The 23,940-nt window shown below is 42.2% G+C and overlaps 1 protein-coding gene across 2 annotated transcripts in view; it reads left to right on the top strand.

The window, feature by feature from the left end:
• Positions 1–560: 560 nt before the first annotated feature.
• epg5 (ectopic P-granules autophagy protein 5 homolog (C. elegans)) overlaps positions 561–23,940 on the top strand; it is a 37,853-nt gene continuing 14,473 nt past the window's right edge. For both annotated transcript variants that reach the window (XR_011643857.1, XM_034091641.1), the window contains exons 1-40: positions 561–676; positions 1,067–1,225; positions 2,632–3,276; positions 3,662–3,922; positions 4,020–4,218; positions 4,469–4,605; positions 4,695–4,802; positions 4,947–5,020; positions 5,168–5,276; positions 6,132–6,246; positions 6,344–6,494; positions 6,583–6,738; positions 6,823–6,980; positions 7,273–7,424; positions 7,699–7,839; positions 7,938–8,099; positions 8,180–8,302; positions 8,391–8,653; positions 9,042–9,182; positions 9,257–9,401; positions 9,497–9,694; positions 10,050–10,157; positions 10,243–10,365; positions 10,626–10,792; positions 11,469–11,705; positions 11,814–11,937; positions 14,255–14,399; positions 14,535–14,706; positions 14,846–15,008; positions 15,101–15,243; positions 15,347–15,503; positions 15,932–16,126; positions 16,219–16,432; positions 17,422–17,606; positions 19,297–19,504; positions 19,598–19,673; positions 20,270–20,373; positions 20,717–20,892; positions 21,282–21,506; positions 21,588–21,797. Coding sequence is in view for 1 of the 2 variants with exons in the window: in XM_034091641.1 (XP_033947532.1) it covers positions 1,172–1,225; positions 2,632–3,276; positions 3,662–3,922; positions 4,020–4,218; positions 4,469–4,605; positions 4,695–4,802; positions 4,947–5,020; positions 5,168–5,276; positions 6,132–6,246; positions 6,344–6,494; positions 6,583–6,738; positions 6,823–6,980; positions 7,273–7,424; positions 7,699–7,839; positions 7,938–8,099; positions 8,180–8,302; positions 8,391–8,653; positions 9,042–9,182; positions 9,257–9,401; positions 9,497–9,694; positions 10,050–10,157; positions 10,243–10,365; positions 10,626–10,792; positions 11,469–11,705; positions 11,814–11,937; positions 14,255–14,399; positions 14,535–14,706; positions 14,846–15,008; positions 15,101–15,243; positions 15,347–15,503; positions 15,932–16,126; positions 16,219–16,432; positions 17,422–17,606; positions 19,297–19,504; positions 19,598–19,673; positions 20,270–20,373; positions 20,717–20,892; positions 21,282–21,506; positions 21,588–21,797 (6,624 nt within the window). In the remaining variant the exon portion in view is untranslated. The remainder of the gene's footprint in view (positions 677–1,066; positions 1,226–2,631; positions 3,277–3,661; positions 3,923–4,019; positions 4,219–4,468; positions 4,606–4,694; positions 4,803–4,946; positions 5,021–5,167; positions 5,277–6,131; positions 6,247–6,343; positions 6,495–6,582; positions 6,739–6,822; positions 6,981–7,272; positions 7,425–7,698; positions 7,840–7,937; positions 8,100–8,179; positions 8,303–8,390; positions 8,654–9,041; positions 9,183–9,256; positions 9,402–9,496; positions 9,695–10,049; positions 10,158–10,242; positions 10,366–10,625; positions 10,793–11,468; positions 11,706–11,813; positions 11,938–14,254; positions 14,400–14,534; positions 14,707–14,845; positions 15,009–15,100; positions 15,244–15,346; positions 15,504–15,931; positions 16,127–16,218; positions 16,433–17,421; positions 17,607–19,296; positions 19,505–19,597; positions 19,674–20,269; positions 20,374–20,716; positions 20,893–21,281; positions 21,507–21,587; positions 21,798–23,940) is intronic.

Here is a 23,940-nt window from a genome sequence, read left to right on the forward strand (position 1 = left end):
ATTAGATCTAGCAGCGAAGGAAACTAAACCTACCCTGGATAAACATCTTGTACTTTGTTGAGACCACCAGACTCAGGGATAGTTTTATCCCAGAGGCAATACGACTGCTAAACTCATGAGCTCTCCGAAGTGCCTACATAACTTTTAAGCATTTATCTGTTTGCATTTCACATATGTATTTGTTATTAAAATAAACATTATTTCATTCCTGTAAGGAATTTCATTTTACATTCAATTTTTAGCTTATTTCATTCTATTGTACATGTATATTCACTTCACCTGCATTTCTTGCACATTGGTCTCTTGAACCATTCTCTTGCCCTATTTTATTTCAATTCCGTTGCTTTTTGCACTATTTCAAATTGTCTTATTGTTTTATGTCTAATGTATTTACGTTTCATTGTTGAAGTAGACCGGAACTTAATGTTTTGTTTCCATTGCCAAAGTTGCCATATCTACACTGTAGATACTGTGCAAGTGACAATAACACTTTGCATCTGAGTCGTGTATCTAGTTTGGGCTCTCTGGCTCACCGTAGAGAGGTGGAGTTGTCACGTGATTAAAGATTGTGATTGCGGAGTTCCTGGAAGAAACAAAACAAATGACAGCTGACCAGCGGACGAGGCTCCTGCCGCCTGTCACTCTATTCGACGTGTGGACATCTTATTTTGATAAGGTAAGGAACAATAAAAAATGCTTTAAGCGAATAGAGTTGTTAGGAGAAAGACATTGAAACGAGCTAACATCTACGTGTTAGCTTAGCTTCGCATTGGTAAGCGTCTCCAGTTGTTTTGCTAACGACAGCTGGAGATTATTAACAGGGACTGGTTTCGTTTCTCCTCATAAGTGTTCCCTGGATATTGTATCTATGCTGAAAGACATGCTAGTTGTTTCCTTGCCTTGACAGAGACATTTTTTCTCAGCGGCCACAGAAGAGTGTTTTGTTTACAACCCGTGAACAGTGTTTATCTTGACAACACAGCCAGCCACCAACTGCTGCTTATCGCGGGACAGACCATGCGTGCTATTCCAGCTAATGGTTTGTTTTTGTCTTTATCCGATTAAGGTGGTGTGAAGATGTTTGTTGTCAGATGATCAGCAGTGTTTCCTCCCGGAGACATCTCGGTCAGCTGGATGTCAATGTGATCTGAGTTGTGTACAAAGCTGAAAGATGGAGGCTGTAAGACCAAAGAGGACCAAAGCAAAAACCAGCGGAAAATCTCAGGTGATCAAACAGTTAATTGTTCTTTCCTTAAGGTAGCAATTCTGTGCCTGTCAAGTTGTGGTCTTGTTAGGCAGGATAGATGTATTCAGTCCATTACAAAGCAAGAAAACACTTCTTCTCACAGCTACAAACTAGTGAGAGTATCCAATCAAACATTGTTTTATGTCTTAAGCAATTATGATGGAGCTGGAAAAAACTCGTTTTATATGACAGAGTTAATCACTGGGACACTATGCTGTTCTGATAATATCATTTATTAGATCTGTCATATTCATGTGGTGATGTGTTTTTGTTATGTGTTTGTGTAGAATGTCATATATTTCTTTAGTTTTCTTGTCTTCTAACATCTTGGGATCATGATGGAATTAAAAATGTCACTTTTTAATTTGTTATCTTTTAGATGTTTTGCTTCTGTATTTGACATAATCCATAAATGAAATCAATCAATCGTCATAGTGTTTTCACTTTAGTCACATGCTCTTTGTCACAAGTGGGGAAAAACGACATACCCTGTGTAGTGACCACGATATCCATTTGTTTTTTGTCCTTTGTTTGTGATTCACTTGTGGGGCTGACCGAGGAATAGACGCTTGTAGTTTGAGAGAAAAAATATAGAAATGTCCAGATGCGATTGAAAAGTAAGATAGTCCTGGATCTTGAGTCGTGGCTGTGGTCCTGGATCATCGGTCCTGGATGGATATCCTCAAGGGTTTCATCTTCCTATTATACACACATGCATTTCCAAACATTTGGACTACCTATGTTGCAAATGTATTGTCTTTTCAATTTACACACGGCATCTATTGCACGTCTGTCCGTCCTGGGAGAGGGATCCCTCCTCTGTTGCTCTCCCTGAGGTTTCTCCCATTTTTCCCTTTAAACTGTGGGTTTTCTCCGGAAGTTTTTCCTTGTACGATGTGAGGATCAAAGGACAGAGGGTGTCGTATTGTCATACTGATATTCTGTACACACTGTGAAGACCACTGAGACAAATGTAACATTTGTGATATTGGGCTATATAAATAAACATTGATTGATAGATAGTTTATTCCAAAAAAGGCAAAAATAAATAAATGTTTTTAAACAAACTATTTGTCATATAAACTGATACTTCAATGTTAAAGGCACAAGAACCAAGCTGTGACGCTCCCAACCAGCAAGGTCTAAAAACTGTTTGATTCAGTCAGCCACACCAGTAGGCTCCTTTTATGCTGCAGCACCTCAACCTGCAGGAGTAACGCACTCAAATTAAATAATAAATCATATACACCATAGAATCTCAGGCTATGTACTCTAAAATAATAAAATAATATAAACTAAGGAAATGGCTCCTACACCGTGAGTTGTTGACCAATTACTTTTTAAGAATGTATTTGTATCTGATTTTGTTTTCTACATGTTTTCAGCTGGTCAGAAAGCAGAAGCAGGCCGAGGAACACAAAGGCGCCACAGCTCCCTCAGCTATTTGTGATGAGGCCTTCACTGACATCCCCCTCAGCCTGTCCTATCAGGAGCCAGTGGAGGAGCAACGGGACTCAGTTCAGACCCCCAAGGTCACAGCACAGCCATCAGATCGACCATCTGAGAAACATCAGACGTCCTCATCACATACTTTATCCACATCAGTTTTAACTCAGACTTTACAGTCACCGCTGACGCCACAGGAGACGGTACCTCTGACAGAGTCAAAAGATGAGGAAGAGGAGGATGGGGGAGTTGCAGATCAGGGGGCCGAGCTTAAAGTAGAAGAACAGAACACTGAGTTAGGAAATGACACACAATCATGGAACCAGCCTTGTGTTTCAACTCAGTTTCAGATCCCACATGCCCCGAGTGCCCCTGCACTGTACCCATGTCTCCCAACCCTGGAGGAAGGCCCCATGATGTCGCTCTGTCAAGAAGCCGTGAAAGAGAGGGAGAAAGGACCTGCAGTGTTGGCGCTTCCTGAGCAGGAGTCCTCCCTTCAAAGTTTTCAGCTTGTTGAGTCTGTTGCAGAACTTTCTAGGAGCAAACTTTACCCAGAACTACCCAAGACGGCTCCAGAAATGCAGGTACTGTGATCTCATTCACCAAGTGGGGACATCAAATTAGATTGTTCCGCTGTGGGTTGTTTTGAACAGAAAATGACTTAATGGGTATAACTAGAGTGTTTATTATACTCTTGGAAATGTCAGCTTATAAATAAAAATATATCCTTCTATTGCGACTGCACATAAATTAACCACTTCAGCAGATTATTTTTGATCTCTCTGTCAATTGCCTCTACCTGATAAATATATATTCTTCATTACACAACATTATAATAGCACATGTAAACATATTTGAGTGCTTTTAATGCTTAGATCCAGGTAATAACATAGTGAACCATTTTCTGAACTCATTGTATCCATGCAAACATGTGAGAAAACCTCTCATCTCATGTTTTTTCTTTTGCAGCCGTTCTCACTGGAGCAGCTGAGTGTGTGGGAGCCTGCCGGAGGTTTGAGGGCCTTGTTAGAGGGTGTGGAAGTGTGTGCAGCCCAGTTTTGTGGCCTTGCCCGGCAGGAGAACCACGAACTGACCGAACTACTGCAGAACTACTGGCGCTGTCGTAGACAGCTGACCCAGTCACACACACAGCTCCACACACAGTCCTCGGACTGCAAGAGCACTCAGAATCGTCTCTGGAGCTTCAGCGATGAACAGCTCACACTTCAGGTATGGTGGTAAACACATAAATATAGTTCGTAGGGAAAACAACCAACTAATGTCCTTTTGCTCTAATGACATTGTTGTTATAAATACTTCTCTACAGGGTTTGTGTGCAGATCAGTCGAAGGTGTGTGGATACCACCGCTTCCAGCAGGCAGAGTTCAGTCAGAGTGTGCTGGCTGAGCTGAGCAGACTGTTTGAAGCTCGCAGTGAGCTGCTCCATCAGAAGGTGGCGCTTCATGCCTACACTGCTCTGCTGTCTCGCCTCCAGGTGGAATCATACCTGTACCGTCTTCTAAAAGGTGAATACATTCCCATTCACCAACATGTTGCTCTAAACAGTAAAGCCAATGTTGAAGTGCCTTAAAATGTCTTTGTAAAAAGAAGAGTAATTGTTCAAAAGCCTTTGAAAAAAAAATGACTTCACTTGATTTATTGCCTCAGTAAATGTTCTCTCAGGTCCCTGAAACGAGAGATTGAGAACTTAAACTCAATCTCTATTTCAAGTGACCACCACAACTCTACATCAGCTATGTGTTTTTATTTTATCAGATTGTTCCGACAGCAAAACACAGCCTTGTTCTCTCCAACCCTTGAAAGAGGCAATCAGTGTCCTGTTCAGCTTCACTCGTAGAGTCCTGGATGACACACAGTTCCAGACAGACATCCATCAATGGCTGGAGAGATTGGTACTCATACACACACAAACACGTTTCTTACTCTTGGTTACATTGGTTGACGTGTGTTGTTGTTCAACTGGTTGTGGTGTACTCTCCAGGTGGTGGTGCTGCTGCATGTTGGAGGGTCAGGAGAGCACCTGTACCTGCTGTGCCATCTTCTCTGCTCTCCTGCGGGGGTTGGCAAATGGGCTGCACCCTTCCTTCAGGTTAGTAACACACACACACACACACACACACACACACACACACACACACACACACACACACACACACACACAATATATCATTTATTGTCATTTATTAGTTGTTTTACATACTGACTAGAGTTTTCTTTCCTATTTCTGCCTCAGATACAAGTTTGGGGAAACACGAGTGGAGTGCAGCACTTTATGCAAGCTCTGGCCGTCCTTATGTCACCTGCAAGGTAAATATTGAACCCCATGTGGCGATTACTCTTTCTAACCTGCTCACTGTTAACAGTTCAGTATTTATTTCTTTGGTTGTCCAAGATATTCTTTCAGGGTCTAACAACCTCACATCTCTAACCAGTGACTTCTGTGTTTTGACTCAGACACCGTGCAGAGTTTCTGGGACATCTGAAGCCATGTGAGAGCCAGAGCTCAGCAGCCTCTGGACCCGCCTCTGGCAACTGGACGCTAGTGGATGAAGGGGGGGAGGAGGTATGTATAGACAGGCAATATCTGCATTTTGAGATAAAAAAAAAAAAACTCCGACATCACAGTTTTAAAACAGATAATTATCTCAAATAAAATGGGGATAAGTCAATATGTTGGACAACTGTAGATGCTTTCATGGTCACATTGAAAAGTTGTTCATAAGAAAACAGCCAATAACCAATTTATTTCTTCTATATGATTCCATTAAATAATAAGTAGAACACTTAATACTAAAAGAAAGTATATGTTCTGTTTTTCCTCACTAATTGCATTGCCATTATATTAAAAAGTAAACAGTCTGCATGTCTCTCAAGAAAATGCGATGTGTCACTGAGGATGTCAGATGATGAATATACCAGAACGTTCCGGTCTTTGTTCTCATCTGCTGAGTCATATTTAAAGCTGTGTCAAATCACCTTTGAGCATTTAAATATCAATCTTCCTTCTTAAAAGCACGAATGCTGCCGGTACTAATGTTTTACTTCGGAACCACTTTGGGAACCTTGGAAAAATATATGTTTTTTACAAAACATTAACATTTGAAGTTACCCTTCATTGAATTTGTATGTAATCATTTTGTAAACTTTCATATTTGTGTTATTCTTTTATGTATGTAATTAACATTTAGTAGCCTTCAATTGCATCTTGCTTTTAAAACGTTTTACTGCCTAACGAAGGGTAAAATAAAGCCCATCATGTGGTTCTTTTTTTTCAATATTTACAAGCACAAACAGAAAAAAACTAAAAACGTACATTACATACATGCTAAACTAGATAATTAACTACCAAAGACATACACAAAGAAGTACACAAATAAAAAATAACCTTTTAATCTGCGTTTGTCTTCTCTGTGTTTAGGACGAGGACCCAGACAGCAGCTGGTTGTTGCTTTGTGAGGAGGATCTGATCTCCCTGCTCACACAGTTCCCGTTCCAGCAGCTCTATTCACACATGCTGGGGATGAGCAAGCAGGGTAAGGGAGACCGTCTGTCTGTCTGACTGACTGACTGTCCGTCTGTCTGTTGGTTTACCACTCACTGTATCAACTGACACCCCTACTTCCCCCCCAGGTGTGTACAAACCCCAGGCCTATTCCAGTCAGAAGATGATGCGTGTTTTTGCTTTTGCCTCCTCACTCATCGAAATTCTCGCTCTTGGTCTACAAACCTACAACAGGGCACGATACAGACAGCTGGTTAAACGCATAGGACACATCATACGGTCAGAGCACCAATGATATACACTAACAACGCACCTGTTTCATATAACCTTAAATATTCATAATGCTGTCTTACCTCTGTTTCCTCAGAATCACAGTGTGTTACGTCAGTGATCACTGGGCCCAGTATGTGAGTGTAGCTGGTGGATCCAGCTCTCATGGACATACTCTGTCTTTGGACAAACTGCAGGTGGAATACGACAATCTCTTCCTCAGAGCTGTTTTACATGTGCTCAGAAATAAAAGGTGAGAAATTAACCTTTGTTTTGATTTCAACTCGATTTCTTTTTTACTGAATTTACATTTATACTCTGCGGTCCTCCCTCACAGGTTGGGCATTTGGTTGTTTATGTCCGAGATGCCGTATGGGACCCTGTCCAGCTCCATGCTGTGGAGGGTCCTTTATGTGATGCAGTGCGCAGAGACAGCAGGACTGGAAACTCTCGGCACTGCTAATGACACACACTCCTGCATCCAGGCTCTTAGAGGTACCAGTATACACTCGTAACCTGGAAAAATATGATCTTTCAAATCTTAAAATATTTAACTAGCATGGGCATTGTAGTAATGCTTAGATGGTACCCCACATCCATCACATTGTTGAAGACTGGTGGTGTTTTACTTATCTCAAACTACTCAAACTCAATTGCTAAGACAATTCTATCTACGTATTGAATTGAAATTGTAACCATATTCAAAAAAGTTGGTTGTGTTATTCCTCTCAGCCTGATTTTGATTGTTGCCAGTGCCACTATAATCATTTTCTTTCTTCTGTTACAGATCTAGAGCACCAGGACAGGTTTGAGCACTGGCTGTGTGAAGTGAACAGCTCTGATGGCATCTCCCTCCTCACTGCATTAGCACACATGGCGACACCGACTCAGCACTCTGACCCTGCATTCATCACAACCATAACTCTGCTGGTGTACCAGGTATAAAAGGAGAACATACTAGGAGCGGCAGGTATAAAACAAAGATGTAGAGTCATTTACATTTTAAACAAAGCTGCTTTATTTACTGTATAGCACATCATATAAACACTATTCTTTTATTAAAAAGTGCCAAGGTAACCTATGTGAAGGAAGGTATCATAGAAACAATTGAATGTTTTACAGTTAAATAACACTGGAGAAAGATTCATCATCCTGGTCCTTTGGGTGGGAACCATACAGTATCTACATTGTTCTTTAAAATGTTTGTTCCCAGGTGTCTTATGTGAGTGTGTCTACCAGAGAAACGTACTCTAAAGTGGGCAGGGAGTTGCTGGCTGCCATTGCTACAGCCCATCCCTTTGTCATCTCTGTTCTCCTGGAGAGACTGAGAGAGACCATCCAATCTGTGGGAATGGTTAGTATCTCTTCTCTATTTTCTATCTAAAGGAAAATATCTAATTTGCCATTCACATCCAACTCATGACTTTCTCTTTGTGTGTGTTTGTGTGTTAGGTGGCTCTGTACTTGTGCAAAGAGCTGCCTCTGAGTCTGTGGCGGCCTCGGCAAGAGGAGATATGTGTGATCGGAGCCTGGCTGCTCCAGCACCCTCTGTCCACCGTGGAGAACCGGCTGGCCTGCGTCGTCCTGGAGGGTCTTCACTGGGATTACACACAGGTAGTCAGTGACTCATTGACTGTGACCAGATATCTCCAGTACAGTTATGGGTTTGTAGTTGAACCTGTTTCCTCTTGCAGGACGGCTCCTTGGCTTTGCCTTCATCTCTCCACAGTGAAGTGGCTCTGCTGGTGGCTGAAGCCTACCAGAAGTACCTCACTGACAAACCGTACAGTGGCCTGATATCAGAGGGAATCAAACAGGTGGCACGGCCGCTCTTTGCTGACAGACCTTCAGTGTGAATCACCATGGCTCGTTTCCTTTTTCACCTTTCTGTCCTCCTCCCTCCAGGTGTCTTATCTCGCCAGTGTCCTTCGTTTGGGCGTCTCTCCTGAGGCATCCTTTAGTCAATGGGCTTGGCAACTGTTGCTAAGGCTTAAGCTCCATGGCAACGCCCAGAACCCTAAAGGAGCCTGGTCCGTCGCGGCTTTGGCATCCAACCCGCCTCCAGAGCTCACACACACTCCCAGCATGCACTCTGTTCTCAGGGCTGTAAAAGCAGGCATCCCTATTGGGTGCTACCTGTCCATTGCCATGACAACAGTGGGGCATAGGTTTGTACTCACCCACACCATGCCTGATACTTAAGGTTGATTTATACATACAATTTAAATGAAAGCAAACAAGGAACTTTCATTTTATGTCGATTCTGGATGTATATACAATAGGTTACGTATCTATGTGTGGATATGTATTAATAATAACTGTAATATGACAATTGTGAAACAAAGATAACCTTGTTTGAGCCACGAACATGAATACATAAATTCATATATTGATGTATTACCATCTCTTGCTATTAATCTTAAACATAAATTATACACATTATATCCCAGTCTAGCAGGAATAGCTCTAATTCAGTCATCAGCATTAGATTGTTCAATAAGTAGTTAAAAACTCCTTGTAGCTACTTTAAGTTAATCTCCTGTTGTTTTGTTCTAGTCTGGAACACTTTTGCACTGATGGAGTCGGCTTGTTGAAAAGTCTGATACAATCTCGCCACCTGAGAGCCGCTGTGCATCTTCTCGACAACATCTTACCCCCCACCTACCCTCTCAGCTTCTACCTGCTGAATAACTCTCAGTAAGAAAGATACATCCTTCACACACAGCCCATAAAATATATTTACCAACACTTACATTTGTTCTTTATTGCAGGTTTGTGAGTTGTATCCAGTTGTTCTTGCAGTACGACAGTGTGTGTCCTCAAGGTGTGACACAGCAGGTCACACATCGGGTCGCACCCCTCCTCACAGGAACGGCCTATGGAGACAATGTCCGACTGCTGAACAGTGTCATTCAGGTTTGTCCCAAGCTTTTATTATAATAATGTATTTCAAGTCAACATCTAGGGCTCATATGAGAGAATATGCATACATGTGTTTGTTTATCTCTCAGAGTCATGTGGTGGAGAGCTCAAAGCCCGGTCGTGTTGGTGCTGCAGCGGTGCTGGAGTTTTGGTTGGGGATTTTGACCCAGCAGAACCTTTGGTACCGGGACAAAACGGTCCTGTTCCTCCTGGATCAGATCTGCTGTGCAGCATTCACACACCATCAGGAGGAATGTTTGCAGAAACTCCTGTACCAACAGCACAAGGTATTTACTCAGTGGTGTTAGGTTTGCATTATTTAGGGGCTTTTTAGGTCTCATAGGTGCATATGATAAATGAAGCATTGCAAACCGCCTGCAGTCACATTATAAATATAAATATTACATTAACATTAAAGGGCCCCACATTAGAGTTTGAGCTAATTAATTAGAGATGCTGAACAATTACCTTTCACTCATTAAGCTTTAAATCACATTATGGTAACATTATTATTAAAAGAAAACGTGCCCACTAGGATTCAGCATTTCCATCAGGGGAACTTCAGGGACCCAGCACCAGGTAATAAGCACAGTTTCACAAACAATAGCTGTAACTTTTCCAATTTTTTTGTACCTCTTGTAGAATGCCTTGGGTTACCATGGAGATCGTGGTCTGCTCTCCTCACTGGTTGGCTGGATTGCTGGACATGCCACACCCTCATTCGTAGAGGGCCAATCCCTGAGTGCAGAGGTGAGGGACCCCAGAGCACCATCAGTAGTGCTAGAACTCTCGATCACATCAGTGAAGTTCTCCTCACTCGTCTGTGTGTTTTTAGGTGTGGTTCGCCTGGCTGGTGCTGAACATGGAGGGCCTGTTCGAGGAGGATTCTCAGCTCAGACGCTGGGTTGAAAATGAGCTTCTGTCTGAGCCCAACACTTCCCCTGATCAAGCCTTAAAGGTATACAGATATATACTCAAAAATGTATACATTTGTTGATTTGGACATATCAGGATTACTGTTGGTAATTTCAATAGTTTACTATCACCGGGCACTGAGAAGATGTTTTACAATACAGCACACGAAAAAAATGTGTCCTCGATATTGCACTGTTGGACATTTTACTAAGCTAAAACAGAATACTTGCAAGGTCAAAGGGCAGTGGCATGGTAGTGAGTGTTTTGGTTATGTTTTTAACCCTGTGTCTGTGTCTGAGCCAGAAGGCGCAGCAGAGGCTGAAGCTGCCGGTCGCTCCGTCTCTGCAGCGGCTGCAGGTTTACCGCTGGGCGTGTCAGGCCTTGGCCACGCCTCCTGACCACCCCATCCTCCCGCTGGTGTGGCAGAAGTTTCTGCAGCTCTACTTCAGACAGCCGGGACCGGAGTATGGGTACGATGCACACACAGTACTATCCCTAAACTAGGAACTATGCAATATCAAAATCTAATTTTGTTTTCTAACATACATTTTTTTTCTGTAATCTCGGACTAAGGATGGCAATTGTTTTACTGTAGCGGTTGGTCTTAACGTGGCTCTAATATGTGTTGATGTCATGTATACCATCTCAAACATTTCTTACATTTCTCGATGTGTTCTGTTTCTCCCGCCAGCTTGATTAAATCAGGTTGAAAAGAGATAGAACAGAATATATTTGATAAATGCAGAGCAAGTCTACATTCAATATTTAATGGCCCCCAAATGACCAATGTTATGTTGATATTGAGTTATTATTTATGATGTAGGCAAATAACTAATGTTGCCTCATTGTTATTCAGACTTGCATCCAGAAGAAAGTTAAATTAAAATTGTAATTAAATATTTGAAAATATATTGATATTATAAACAGTTGTGTTTCTTCTGTATTCTGTAATGATGTATTGAGTGTGCCTGGAAGGGACAATTCAAGAGATGTGAACAAAGTAACTGTTTGGACATTTGGAGTAATACTTCTTTACCGTTCTTCTTGTTTATTTATGAGTTGTAAATGGTCATGGAAATTTGAAAAGTTTAAAATCCACAATTGTGTAAAGGAACCAATCATCTTTTTCTATGTGTCCTCCACCAGGCTGGCTGCAGGAGGATGTATCGGCCGGCGGTTTTTCCAGGCGTCTTCTCAGGCCGCTTTACTCAGAGACCTGAGACAGAGAATACAGGAAGTGTCTGACTTCCACCACGCAGCCAGCCAGGCCCTCAGGGTGCCCCCCCCACACACACCCTCACCAGACAGCCAGGGCGAAGAAAGCCCTGGCAGTCCTCGCCCCCCTTACCTCACTTCTCCTCATCTTCACACAGAGCTGGTCAGGTAGGTCACTGATGTTTAATGTGTGCACTCAAATACACCCTTCCTGTTGTTTGGCTGCCAGTAGTGTGTTACCAGGCTTCTAAATCTCCAATGATTTGCTGCCTACAGGTTGTTTGGTGTGTTTACCATGTGGTTGGATGATGAAAATCTACAGAAGCAGGAAGTATATCTTCCCTCTCTTCCTCCCGAGTATGAACCACACAGACTGGCACAGGTCATGCAGCGGCATCAGGTGGGTTTGTCTTTGTGTGTTTATAACATTTAAGAATGAGGTACATTCTACATGTGGTTAGGGGTGCAACAACTAATCGACTTAATCGATTAAAATCGATTACCAAATTAGTTGCCAACTAATTCAGTCGTCGATTCGTTGGTGACGTCATCACGTGCGTTTTACGCGCCGTTAAGCTACAACGTTATCGGTACTGGAGACATTTAAAAAATATATGTCATGTATTATTGATACAAAAACATTATATCGCAGTCTTAGGCTGCGGCCCCACGAGGACGAAAACGGCTAAACGCATAGGATTAACGCAAACGCAATCGCAAACGGCTTCCGTCCACATGCAATAATTATCCGGATAGTGTTGAGACCGCTCCGTTTAGCTCCAACTGCTGGAGAAGCTGCAGTACATATGCAGGAGCCTCTACGTGGCGCTGTAACTTCCTCCACAAAAGCAGCGAAGAAGCATGGTTGTCATGGTTGCCCTTCTGTTTATTCTCCGCGGTGGGGGCCGAGGGAACCGGGCAGAGTTTTTCGCCAGTCAGAGTGTATTAAAGTTGAAATCTTCCGGACAAAATTATAAAAGTGCCGGTCAAAGGTCTTCTTTGTTATTTATTGAGCTTTAAAACAAATGAATAACGACTCTATATAATATAATGATAAAATACACGGAGCCTCTCTTTTTCCTCCTTCTCTTCGGACAGCGTCAGTGTCTGTCTCATGCAGCAGCTCATCCAGTAATCAGTGACTCGGCCGACAGTAAAAGATAAACATATTTATAACTAGTTTAGGGAGTTTGAGAGGTAATTAAAATAGCTAAGGGTGATGATCTGACTTGAAGTGTGTGTTTTGCTGCAGCGGGAGGAGCTGTAGGTGGGCAGAGCTGCGTGTCTCCGTCCTGTCAGATTAGACTTCACTCGCGAGAGAAAGATAAATAATCTGAATTCAGGATGCAGTTTACTTTGACGTGGGGGTGAGCAGCAGAGGTGGGGAGAGGCGGGGCTATTGCCTCATCATTATTGCTGTAGATGTTGCACAAACAACTGTAGCATGGTCAATAGCGTCCGGAGCACGATAGCAACTCTGCGATCCGCCATTGTTGTTGTTGTTGGTGGCGAAACACTTCAGCACTGGCGCGGGGTAAGCGGAGGTGAGCAGAAGAGGTGGGGAGAGGCGGGGCTATTGCGCAATCACTATCAGTGATCTGAAAATGTCCGTATAGGGCGCACACACGGAGCTGTTTGACCCCCCAGAGAGTGGCGTATGCATTTCTATCCACCTTGGGACCCGTTGTCGTTTCCTCAGTCGTTTAGTGCCGTATTCGGTCGTCCTCGTGTGGCCGAACGGTCTATATGACACTAAACAGTAACGCAAACGACCGAATTCGTCCTCGTGGGGCCGCAGCCTTAGTGTGGCCTGCTCGTTTATAATATGTAAAAAGACAAACAAATGCGTCTATGATGTATTTTCGATCAGACGAGATCTCTCTCCCTGGTCTGTGTGGGAGGGGGCGGGGCCGTTTACACACACGCGGCTGCTACATGCAGCAACACACTGCGGAGGTGGCGGAGAGAACGCCGCTCCGAGGTGTGGTTAAACTGTACCCGTCTCGATGCTCGTTGCAAAGTGCAATAAGTGTTTAGCATGTAAGGGCGGTAACACGAGCAGTTTGTCTAAACATTTAGCAAAAGTGCTCCACATCCAGACGGAGGAATGCACCGGGTTGGACTGTCTTTCTAGCAGCTCTGTAGCCCCGTCCACGAGTAACGTTTTCACCTCAGGTGTTATGTATGCTAGCAGCAACACACGGAGTTAACTCAAGTATATAAACATGGGGTAATGATTTGAGGAAACTGAATTAGTTAGTTTGTTAAAGTTTCAGCTATTCTGTTCACAGTTCTGTTATCACATTATTTATTATTTGCTAAAACACTGTTGTTTCTTTTGATGTGAAATATTATTTATTTAATTTAAATGAAAAGCAATGTTCATTTTGTAAACAATTTGTTTAGTTAATTTAATAATATGTATTTTTTAATCAAGTATTCATCTTTATTGTCTTCATTGTTAGTTTCCACATGCCTAAAACAACCTCAAGCTACATCTAAAAGTTGATGGCTAAATAAGAGCGCTTGAGAAATTGTGCAAGGCATAATAGTCCGAATAGTCGATTAATCGTTTCATTAATCGATAGATTAATCGACTATCAAATTAGTCGTTTGTTGCAGCCCTACATGTGGTACAGCGGTTGTAACAGTTTAGTAAAAACTGTCACATCATGTAGATGGTACGTTTCAGTATGTATTGTATTGTTTTGCTCTAGGAACTATGGCTGGAGTATGTGGACCAGGAACGTATGCAGTATGACGAGAGAGAGGTTCTGTCTCTGTGGGAAAAGGTTCAGAGTGAGCCCATCTTCCTGCAGGCCCAAAACCCTGGCTTCACCGACTACACCAGCCTCAAGAATGGTACACAGCCAAAGTTTAATATCCAAAAGATTACAGAAAGTTTAACTCCAGCAGATATGTAAATGTTGAACATAATAATTACTTTTTCTTAGTATGAACTATCTTTATTGTTGTGCTTTGTGTCTCTGTGTGCAGCAAGGGAGCGAATCTTGTCCAACCTGCAGAAGCATCCAGTTCCCTGTCCTGCTCCAGAGCTGCAGAAGCTAAAGCCTCCAGTAGCTGAAGTCCCCACCACCTGCCTCACTGACTCTAAAGCTGCTGCTCAACTGCTGCAGCAGGACCTCCGCATCCTGCAGGATCAGGCCAGGTACATGGGGGTCCCACACATATTGAAACATCATCAGTAGGGCCAACATGCACACACAGACCTGCTGTCACTTGGTTCTACTCAAACAAAATGCTACACATTGAAACATGACAAAAAATACTTGTTCATCCTGTTGCAGGATTTCAGTTACACGTGAAGCTCAGCAGGTGGCGATGGAGCAGGAGCTGCTGGAGAGCCTTCCTCTGCTGTATAAGAACCAACCGGAGCAGGTCACCATGGCGCTGGAGTGTAAAGGGAAGGGCGGGCAGCCGTGCCAGGGACCTGCAAACATCACTGTCACAGTACGACCACTAAAATCCCTACCAGCCACATTTTATAATTTCCTTGCCATGATATATTAATGTGTTTGTGTGTCTTCTCTGTAACTGCATAGTGTGAGTGCGTCCAGAGACAGGAGGCAGTGCAGACTCAGATAACGTCACTGCGCAGGGACATCAAGAAGCTTCAAGCTGACGCCATGGCGCCTCCACCTCAGAGCCTGGCCCAGGCCGCGGTCCACACAGAGAACTTTATCACGTCAGTATAAACAGAAACCACATCACAATAAATATAATTTTCGAAACGAACAGAACAAGTTTTTCATTCTGGGGTTTTGACTAATGCATTTTTTTGTGTTCAGCGCTCTGGTGAATATATATAAGGCACAGAAGTTACCGGCAGTGCAGCATGTCGGCGTGTCCGCCTTCTACCAGGTGGTCTCCTTTGTGTGTGAAGACACACTGCGACATCCCCCAACACGCCAGTACCTCTCCTCATGTGTGGAGATACTGGGACAGGTGCGCATACACACACAGAGCAGTACAAGATTTATTTTAAGCATTGTTTAACTTTATTTGGAATGCACAAAGTAAATATCTAAATTTGTGAACCCTACTTGAACCAGAAACACTGCTGCTCAGGGATTAACTCGGACACAGCTTGGAAACAATTGCTAAAAGGGGCCGGTTTACTCTCATTACTCTGTTCAGCCTTTACAGTTATAATTGGTAACTTTATTGAAATTGACTTGTTGTCTTGTTTTCTACAACGATCAATATATCCTGACAGTCATGCATGCCAGGATTCCAATGAGAGCACTGGGGGAAAAGAGTAAAACATGACTCTGTTAAAAAAAAGGTTTATTTTTACAGAATCACTAGCTGTAGCCTCAAATGTATAAAACTTGCTTGAATTGACTGACATTATATTCTTGTTTTGTGTCCAGGTGTTTATCCAAGGCAATGCAAATGAATGCGGACCTGTCCTGAAACGGATCCTGGAGCACAGGCGTCTCTGCCCGCTCATTTCCCCGTTCTTCACTCCCAACTCAGCACCCACTCAGCTGGTGTTTCTCTACCAAGACGTGGTGACATCCTTACACCCTGACAGTGCTGATGTCATTTTCATGCTGCTCACAAAGGTCAGCCTGGACACAAATTAAACACAGTGAAGAAATACAATATGTCTTAAGCAGCCCAATCGCAGTAACCCCCTCTACCTCTCCCCATTCAGTTTGATTTGTCCCAGTGGCTGAATGAATCCCATCCTGTGTTTTCGGAGAGGACCCGTTTGCTGGAGTTGGTCCACGGAGCTCTCTGCGTCTGCGGGCGAGACCCTGAACCAGAATTTCTTACACCTTTCCACCTTTTCACCAAACACTGGACCTGGCTTCTACGCCACCATTTCCCTGATCATTACAGTGACTGCCTGCGTCTTCTGATGACCAGTAAGTGTGTTTCCTTGTTGTGTGCAGATGTTTTAAACTGATTAGTCAAATGACTTATGAACCCATAAAGCCACAACTTGAACTTGAACCACAACTTTTACTCAATCAATCATCAATTGTGTGTTTTTCCTCAAACAATTGCCTGTAGAACACTACATGAAAGGTTCAGGTCATTGGTCTTCAACAGAGGGCCCATGGCCCCGAGGTGGTCCTCAACATTTAAATATGTTTGAAAATACACATTAGAGTAACATCAATCTAACTTTTAGCATTCATAAACCTTTACCCATTTGATTTACACAACATCACTATTCAAATCTATCCATAATTGACATTGTCTACTTGTTGTAAGTATTGTTGTTATTTTAATAGATTATATGTACACACTATGAAGATGAGTGTTTTATACATGGCCTCTCTTCAAGTTTTTGAAGGCCCAGTTTAATATGCAACTAATTTATATATATAATAAGTGGGGCCATGCTCCTTCTCTCTTTCAGCTAAGTGGTTCTTGGCCTTGACTACTGGTTCAGACTAAACACTAACTTGCAAAGACAGCAGATATAAAAAAAATGTATTCGTCTCTTATGCTGTGTTATAAATTGTCTGGTAATGCACCTCGGAGCAAGGACTGTTTGTTGCTCATCGTGTGATTCATCAAACGCATTCATCCTGAGAGCATGTCTCCTACTCATCTTCCCACCAACAAAAAATATAATGAATTAGTTAACAAAACCGAAGCGAGCTGAATCATTCTATTAAGCGACTGAATCAAATCCACTTGCCAATGTTTGTCAAGACAACTGAATGTGTTTGTGTGACAGACAAATAGACTGTTTTTGTTACCATGATATAAAATGATTCCAAATGAAGGCACAAATGCTGAGATCTATTATAGTACTTTTATTTCAAGAATATTAGATTTAGGTGTTTGATTTGCAACTTTTCTAACAAAACAAATCTCACCTCACCTTTCTTGGCGTCACCAGGCTCCTCGGACCAGTTACTGAGTCCAGAGTGCTGGAAGGTGACTCTGCGAGTGCTCGGCTGTTTACCTCCGACCCGTAGTAGCAAGATCAAAGCTGAACCAGTACAGAGCACCCCTGATGTCTCCGGCCGTTCTGCTGGACCCACAGCTCCCTACAGATCCCCCATCAGCCTCTCCCATCAGCAGGTAACTCCTGTGTTAACTGTTAGACCCCAAGCCTGTGTTTCAGGTCTCAGGCTCGAAAATGACATTTCCAGAACAAATGACCATAACTTCCCTTCTAAAAGGAGAACATTAATAATCTTTTTTCTCAAAGTAATGATAACCCTGTGAGTTGGATGTAGAAAAGTCAGAATCAATATAGATGTCTTTTATTTTAAAGAAAATTCGGATTGAACATAGTAAAAAAACTGTAAAATATAGTGTCCGTCCAAAAATAACTTTTTACTTGTAGTGAAAACTACCCTTGGATGATGGGTTAGTAGACTAAAAGCTTTAGGAATCCAAAGTAAAACATATAATAAGTACCCTGTATCAAGATTGATGCAAAACAAGTGACATTTGACCTTTTTAGAGAGGTTTAGCAAAAGAAACTCCACCTCTGGGGCCATTTGGGTGGAAATGGGCGTTTTTGCCGTTTCTCTGGAACCCATTGGTCGATTTTAATGATTGACATCTCTTTTTAACCGCTAGAGCCAATGGAATCGAGGGAAAGTTCCACATACACACACAGCTTACCAAATAAGGAGTGAGAGTGACGCATAGCCAAAACCGGAGCTGCAACACACTCTGGTGGCTACCATTAGCAGCTAATTTTTGTTCTCCGATTTTTGCATAAAAATTCAATTATGGATTATCAATAATTTTTTCAAAGTGACAGACACATTGGATTAACCTATGGATTAACCTTCAGCCGCGTTTTTTCTCGTTTTAATGCCATTGAACACGACTTTTGATCAGAATAACAGCTAAGGTGAGCATATCTCCGTGTTTTGCTACCTAAAGCTACGTTGTGTGTTGTCTGTATTTGCTTCCCCTGTCACGAGTTCTGATCGCTCAGTGATGATCCTTATATTTATATAATCTGTGGACTCTCAGGATGTTATCTAAGCTTGTTTGTGCAGATCCAATTAGTATATCGGTATAGCTAGAGTTCTGTGCTAATGGCGTTAAGATGTTTTCGCACAGGGCTAATTCAGAGGCTCAGCCTTGTGTTTTTCTCAAAAAATCATCAGTTAGCTGAGTTTCTTCCCGTTACATGGATATGAAACATTCATAGTTTATTAAATCTTAAGAAGCCCTCAGACACTGTTGCTTGCAGATGTTGTGGTTTCGGACCCGCCGAAGTGTCCGTGGGGTCTCAAAAAAGGTTTAAATGGCTTTATTGTCATACGCACAGCATATACAGTGTAGACATGCAATGAAAAAGTCACTATCTGACATAAATATATATATATATAAGAAATACAACTAAATAAAATACAATAAATGTAATCATAGTGCAAGAAGAAACTGAGTAGAAATAAAATACTGCAAGACTAATGTGCAAGTAATGCAGCAGAGGTGAACTCACTTAATATTTGTGCATATTCAGTTTGATTTAAAAAAATAACAAGATGATCCAAACATAGTGTAAAATTAAATGCTCTACAGTGAAATAAAACACAGCTTATTGAAATAATAGATATATATATATATATATATATATATATGAGATGCAAACAGATTAATGGTATGAAGTTGTGAAGGCACAGAGCTCAGGAGTTTAGCACTCTTATGGCCTGTGGGATAAAACTGTCATCCTATCTCATTGAATTGTATGATGCTTAACCATTCAATATTAATCAAACTGTGTCATTTAATTGGCTTCCAACAGGTGGATGAGACCGTTAATTGGCTGAGTGATTACTTCATGCAGAGTCGTCTCAGTAAGGCCGACCTCCGCAGTTTCGGCCTCTACTCAGCATGGACTCCCTACATCACCGAGGTGGTTTCCTTCTGGGAGCATCTGATTGGTGGTATGATCAGCGTGCAGCTCAACAGCCTCGCCAGAGAGTCAGTGGGAAACGTCAAAATAATGAAAGGTAACTGCCAAACGTCCTTACATTGACCTAATGTTTTTACTTTGTTGTTATCTGTCAGTATAAACAAGTGAAATATGTCTTGCACTCTCACAGCTCTGCAGGACCTACACAGTAAGATCGGGAAGTTATTTAAGCCTTGGATCTTCCCTCTGGACACGGAGGATGGCGGGTAAGCATGACACTCCCTCAGCAGTCACATGGTGGGAATTGTTGTCAGTCAGGAGGATGTGACACAGAAGAGAGCACAGACAGAGACGAGTCAAGAAATCTAATTTACTTGCATTCCACAAGTTTGTCAGATGTTATCTTTGCTTTTGTTGTTAATGGACAGCAGCAAACCAAGGGAATTTGTATCTATAATACACAGTAAACATTGCAAAGAAACCACAAACATTGCACTGCTCAGAGAGAAAAGACCCCACAAATTAGTAGATACAAAATGTCCAAGTATTTTGATAATTGGTTAAATGTTTAGGAAATTGTCTCTTCAAAAAGTTTCATCAAATGCTTTTTCAGAATTTGGAGAATTTCTGCATTTTTCCATTTAATATCATTATAAACTATATTTAACCGAATATCTTGAAAACATACAGACAGACAGACATATTATTGACTAAACATTTAGCAGCATACTATTCAATAATGAAAATAATCTTTAGTTGCTGCCATAGTTGGAACTGTGATCTCAGCAGCAGTTGTGTGCTTTCCAGAAGAAGAATGACGTGAAACAAAGGTGATTTTAACATCTGTGTCTCTTTGTCTCAGTAACCTGAAGTGCTACCCCTGGCTGGAGACTGACGCTGTAGCGGCAGGATGTCTGGTTGGCCTGTATGCTCAGCTCACTGACACACTGCATCACAAGTTCAGAGGTGGGTCTCCTGGAGTACATGAGTGTGCTGTTAAACGTACTTACTTACTTACTTACTTACTTACTTACTTACTTACTTACTTACGTGTGTGTGTGTGTGTGTGTGTGTGTGTGTGTGTGTGTGTGTGTGTGTGTGTGTGTGTGTGTGTGTGTGTGTGTGTGTGTGTGTGTGTGTGTGTGTGTGTGGTGTGTGTGTGTGTGTGTGTGTGTGTGTGTGTGTGTGTGTGTGTGTGTGTGTGTGTGTGTGTGTGTGTGTGTGTGTGTGTGTGTGTGTGTGTGTGTGTGTGTGTGTGTGTGTGTGTGTGTGTGTGTGTGTGTGTGTGTGTGTGTGTGTGTGTGTGCAGAGCGCCTGCTGCCTGGGCAGAGAGGGGCTCTGTGGCTGTGTATGATGCAGTATTGTGAGAGCTGCACGGCCCCCCGCACACCGGAGTACCTGCTCTACCTGTATCACACACACCTCCGCAGCCTGCCCTGGAGACACCTGCACCCCGACACCCAGCTGATGGAGCAGCTATTCAAAGTGAGTCACTCTACCCTCCAACTCCTCACCCTGACCCCCCTCTCTGGTCTAGACATGCATGACACAGGGGAGCATGTTCATTTGAGACTCGATCCTTCGCCTATAGCTCCTATTATTAGCCTGACTTGTCTGTTCCTGGAAACAAGTTCTTGTCTTCCAAGACCCACATAGACCTGGAGAGGCTGCAGTACTGAATATGCACAAATTAAAAAAACATTGAGTCATTAAAAATCCCACAGTTTAATAATAATATTTGCTTATCAATGAATGGTAAAGTTAGAATAAAGGGATAGAGCTAGGCAGGCGGTGTAAATGGAAGGCACATCAGTCTAATTATTGAATCAAGAGTATAATGCATTTTGATTTTTCTCTTCTCCCTGTGCCTGCAGGTTGAGCGAGGAAGTCCCAAGAGCTGCTTCCTCTTTCTGGGAGAAGTGTTATGTGAAGTAAACTGGGTCAGTGTCCTCAGTGACCACTTACAACCTCCCCCCACCTCAACGACATATCCAACTCTACCAGACATGGGTGCTCAGAAGGAGACACATACCATGCTAGTCTATCTACTTTACATGCTAGTGTTTCTGGCAAAGGAGGAACAAATCCTGAGTCAACAGGTAAATCCGGATTATTTTTTATTTCATTTTGGTCAGACCTATTGTGGCTTCTTAATTCCTTATTTCCTCCCTATCCTCCAGGACTCCCCTCTCCTGAGTCTATTGGTCCAGTCCACCTCTCTTCCCTGGCACCAACTGGACCTGTCTTCATACCAGGGCATTCTGGGATATGTTGGCACCCACTACCCGCCCTCCTTGCTGCTCAGTGCTGATTCGGCGCCTCAGCTGCTGCTGAAGTCACTGCGCAGCGCTGCTGGGCTCCACCCTTGCCCTAATGAGGCTCCACACAGGGTGAGACCAGTCCCAGACCCCCAGTTTTCTCAGTTTTCTCGAGTTTACAGCACATTGGAGTTGGTTTAATCTCCCACAATTAAGCTCTGTATGAAGCAGACGGCAGCCCAGTCAAGGTTTCAAGCCCAGAAATGTATGACAGAACTCACTCAGTGATGATTTAGTATACATGAAGTAAATCAGGCCTTTATGATACATTGGGAACTACAGTTACACTATAATAAATGGTAAAGAAGAAGACTTGCAGCTGAGATTTCAATTTCTGAGAGTCAATTTGTAGGAAGAATAGAGATAATAGCTACAATATGACTGTCGTTGAATGCTGTATTATACAGAAGAGCCCTCTATTCGGAAAATATAACAATGACTTTAAATCTCTTATATCTGCTGTTTAGAGTAAGTGAGGTCCTGATAATTTATTCCGGTAAATTACTCTGACCTACTAATTGACCTGACCGAAGTTATTGAGTCTATGTAAGTTTACTGCTTGGCTCAGATCCACCAAACGTCAGCAAGGTCTCACCTCTATTAACTCCCCGAAAAACCAGGTTCAATTAACTGCTGTTTCTATTCAGACAACTCTTTTTAATCTGTTTAAGCGATCCCGAAGGATTTTGATATCAGTAAATGAGGTGTGTTCCTATCTAAGTGTGTGTGGCAGGGTGCAGTCTTACCTTTGAAGCAGGAGAGGAGAGCACAGATTTTCTTTTTAGTTGTCCCAATCCAAAAGGTGAGATCAGTTTATTTGAAGAAAAATAGGTCCAAACTAATACAGAGTCTTTACCTTTAAACACATTATAATCATACAAAACATATCATGCTGGGGTTATATTTTTATCTACAACCTTAATTCATATTCATTTTATTCCTGTGCGTTCTAATAACACCTTCCGGGTATACCTAAATAGAGCTTATTCATTTGATTTCCGTGCTAACGCCTTCCGGGTTCTTCTAAATAATACTATTAGGTCTAAGCTTCCCGTACGTCCGAATAACGCCTTCCAGGTCGATCTAAATAGTATTATTCATTTTATTCCTGTGCGTTCTAATAACGCCTTCCGGGTATACCTAAATAGAGCTTATTCATTTGATTCCCGTACGCCTTCCAGGTCGATCTAAATAGTACTATTAGGTCTAAGCTTCCCGTACGTCCGAATAACGTCTTCCAGGTATATCTTACCGAGAGCCATCTAACCCAGCTCTGAGGACCAGAGCTTACCGGGAGAGAGTATACCAGGGGTTTCCCCCTCTCTCCCCTAAATCCAAAAAAAACCCAGTCTTTTTATGCTCAAAAAAACCGGATAGAAAACCCCAAAAACACCTCCTCTATACCCAACCAACATATTCTATTGGCTCTGGTATAAGACACACCTTCCCAAGTTTGTGTAAAAAACAAACAAAACATGACTAGACATATTTATGGCTATGACATAACCACCCTTTTGAGGCCTCAATGTGTTTCTCCTTAAGTCCGGAGCCCCCCTCCCTGCTGTGAGAGGAGAGGAAAGAACCTGCCTACTCTCTTATCAGAGAGTAAGGCATAAATCATTATAGGTCTTACACTCAACTTAACAAACCACTTTGTTTTGTTTATGCTGTAAATATAGAAAAACTTAAAATATGAAGCATTTTCATTGTGGGTTATACAAGAATATAATTGATTATATTTAATTATAACTAACTTTCGTTTTAAGTATTCAACATACTATGAAGCTGTCAACACCCTCTTTTTAAAACGCAAAGTTATCAAACAGCAACAACTAAAATTGTAAGCATACATACATATTCAAAAACCATCAAGAAGCATTCTCATTATGGGTTCATACAAGAATATGATTGATCATATATGATTTATAATTAACTTAAGTTTTAAGTATTCACTTCATACTAAAGCTCTCAACACTGCCCCTGCTCTGCCCCAGGGAGATACATCTAGTGTCAAAGGGGGAGGCTCGGAACATCCGTATTAAATATAGACTTGTACAATTCAGTTTTCTATGCCAGCTGTGCATCACTCAGCCAAATTACATAAACGCAACACCTCACAGTGACTGTTGAAGTAGAGCAGCAGAACGCAATACCCTACTTGATGACGTTTCCAAACAGATGGATTTTGGCAAAAGACACTTCCAAGCTTTACTGT

Source organism: Pseudochaenichthys georgianus, chromosome 9 (assembly GCF_902827115.2).
Source record: "Pseudochaenichthys georgianus chromosome 9, fPseGeo1.2, whole genome shotgun sequence".
Taxonomy (NCBI): domain Eukaryota; kingdom Metazoa; phylum Chordata; class Actinopteri; order Perciformes; family Channichthyidae; genus Pseudochaenichthys; species Pseudochaenichthys georgianus.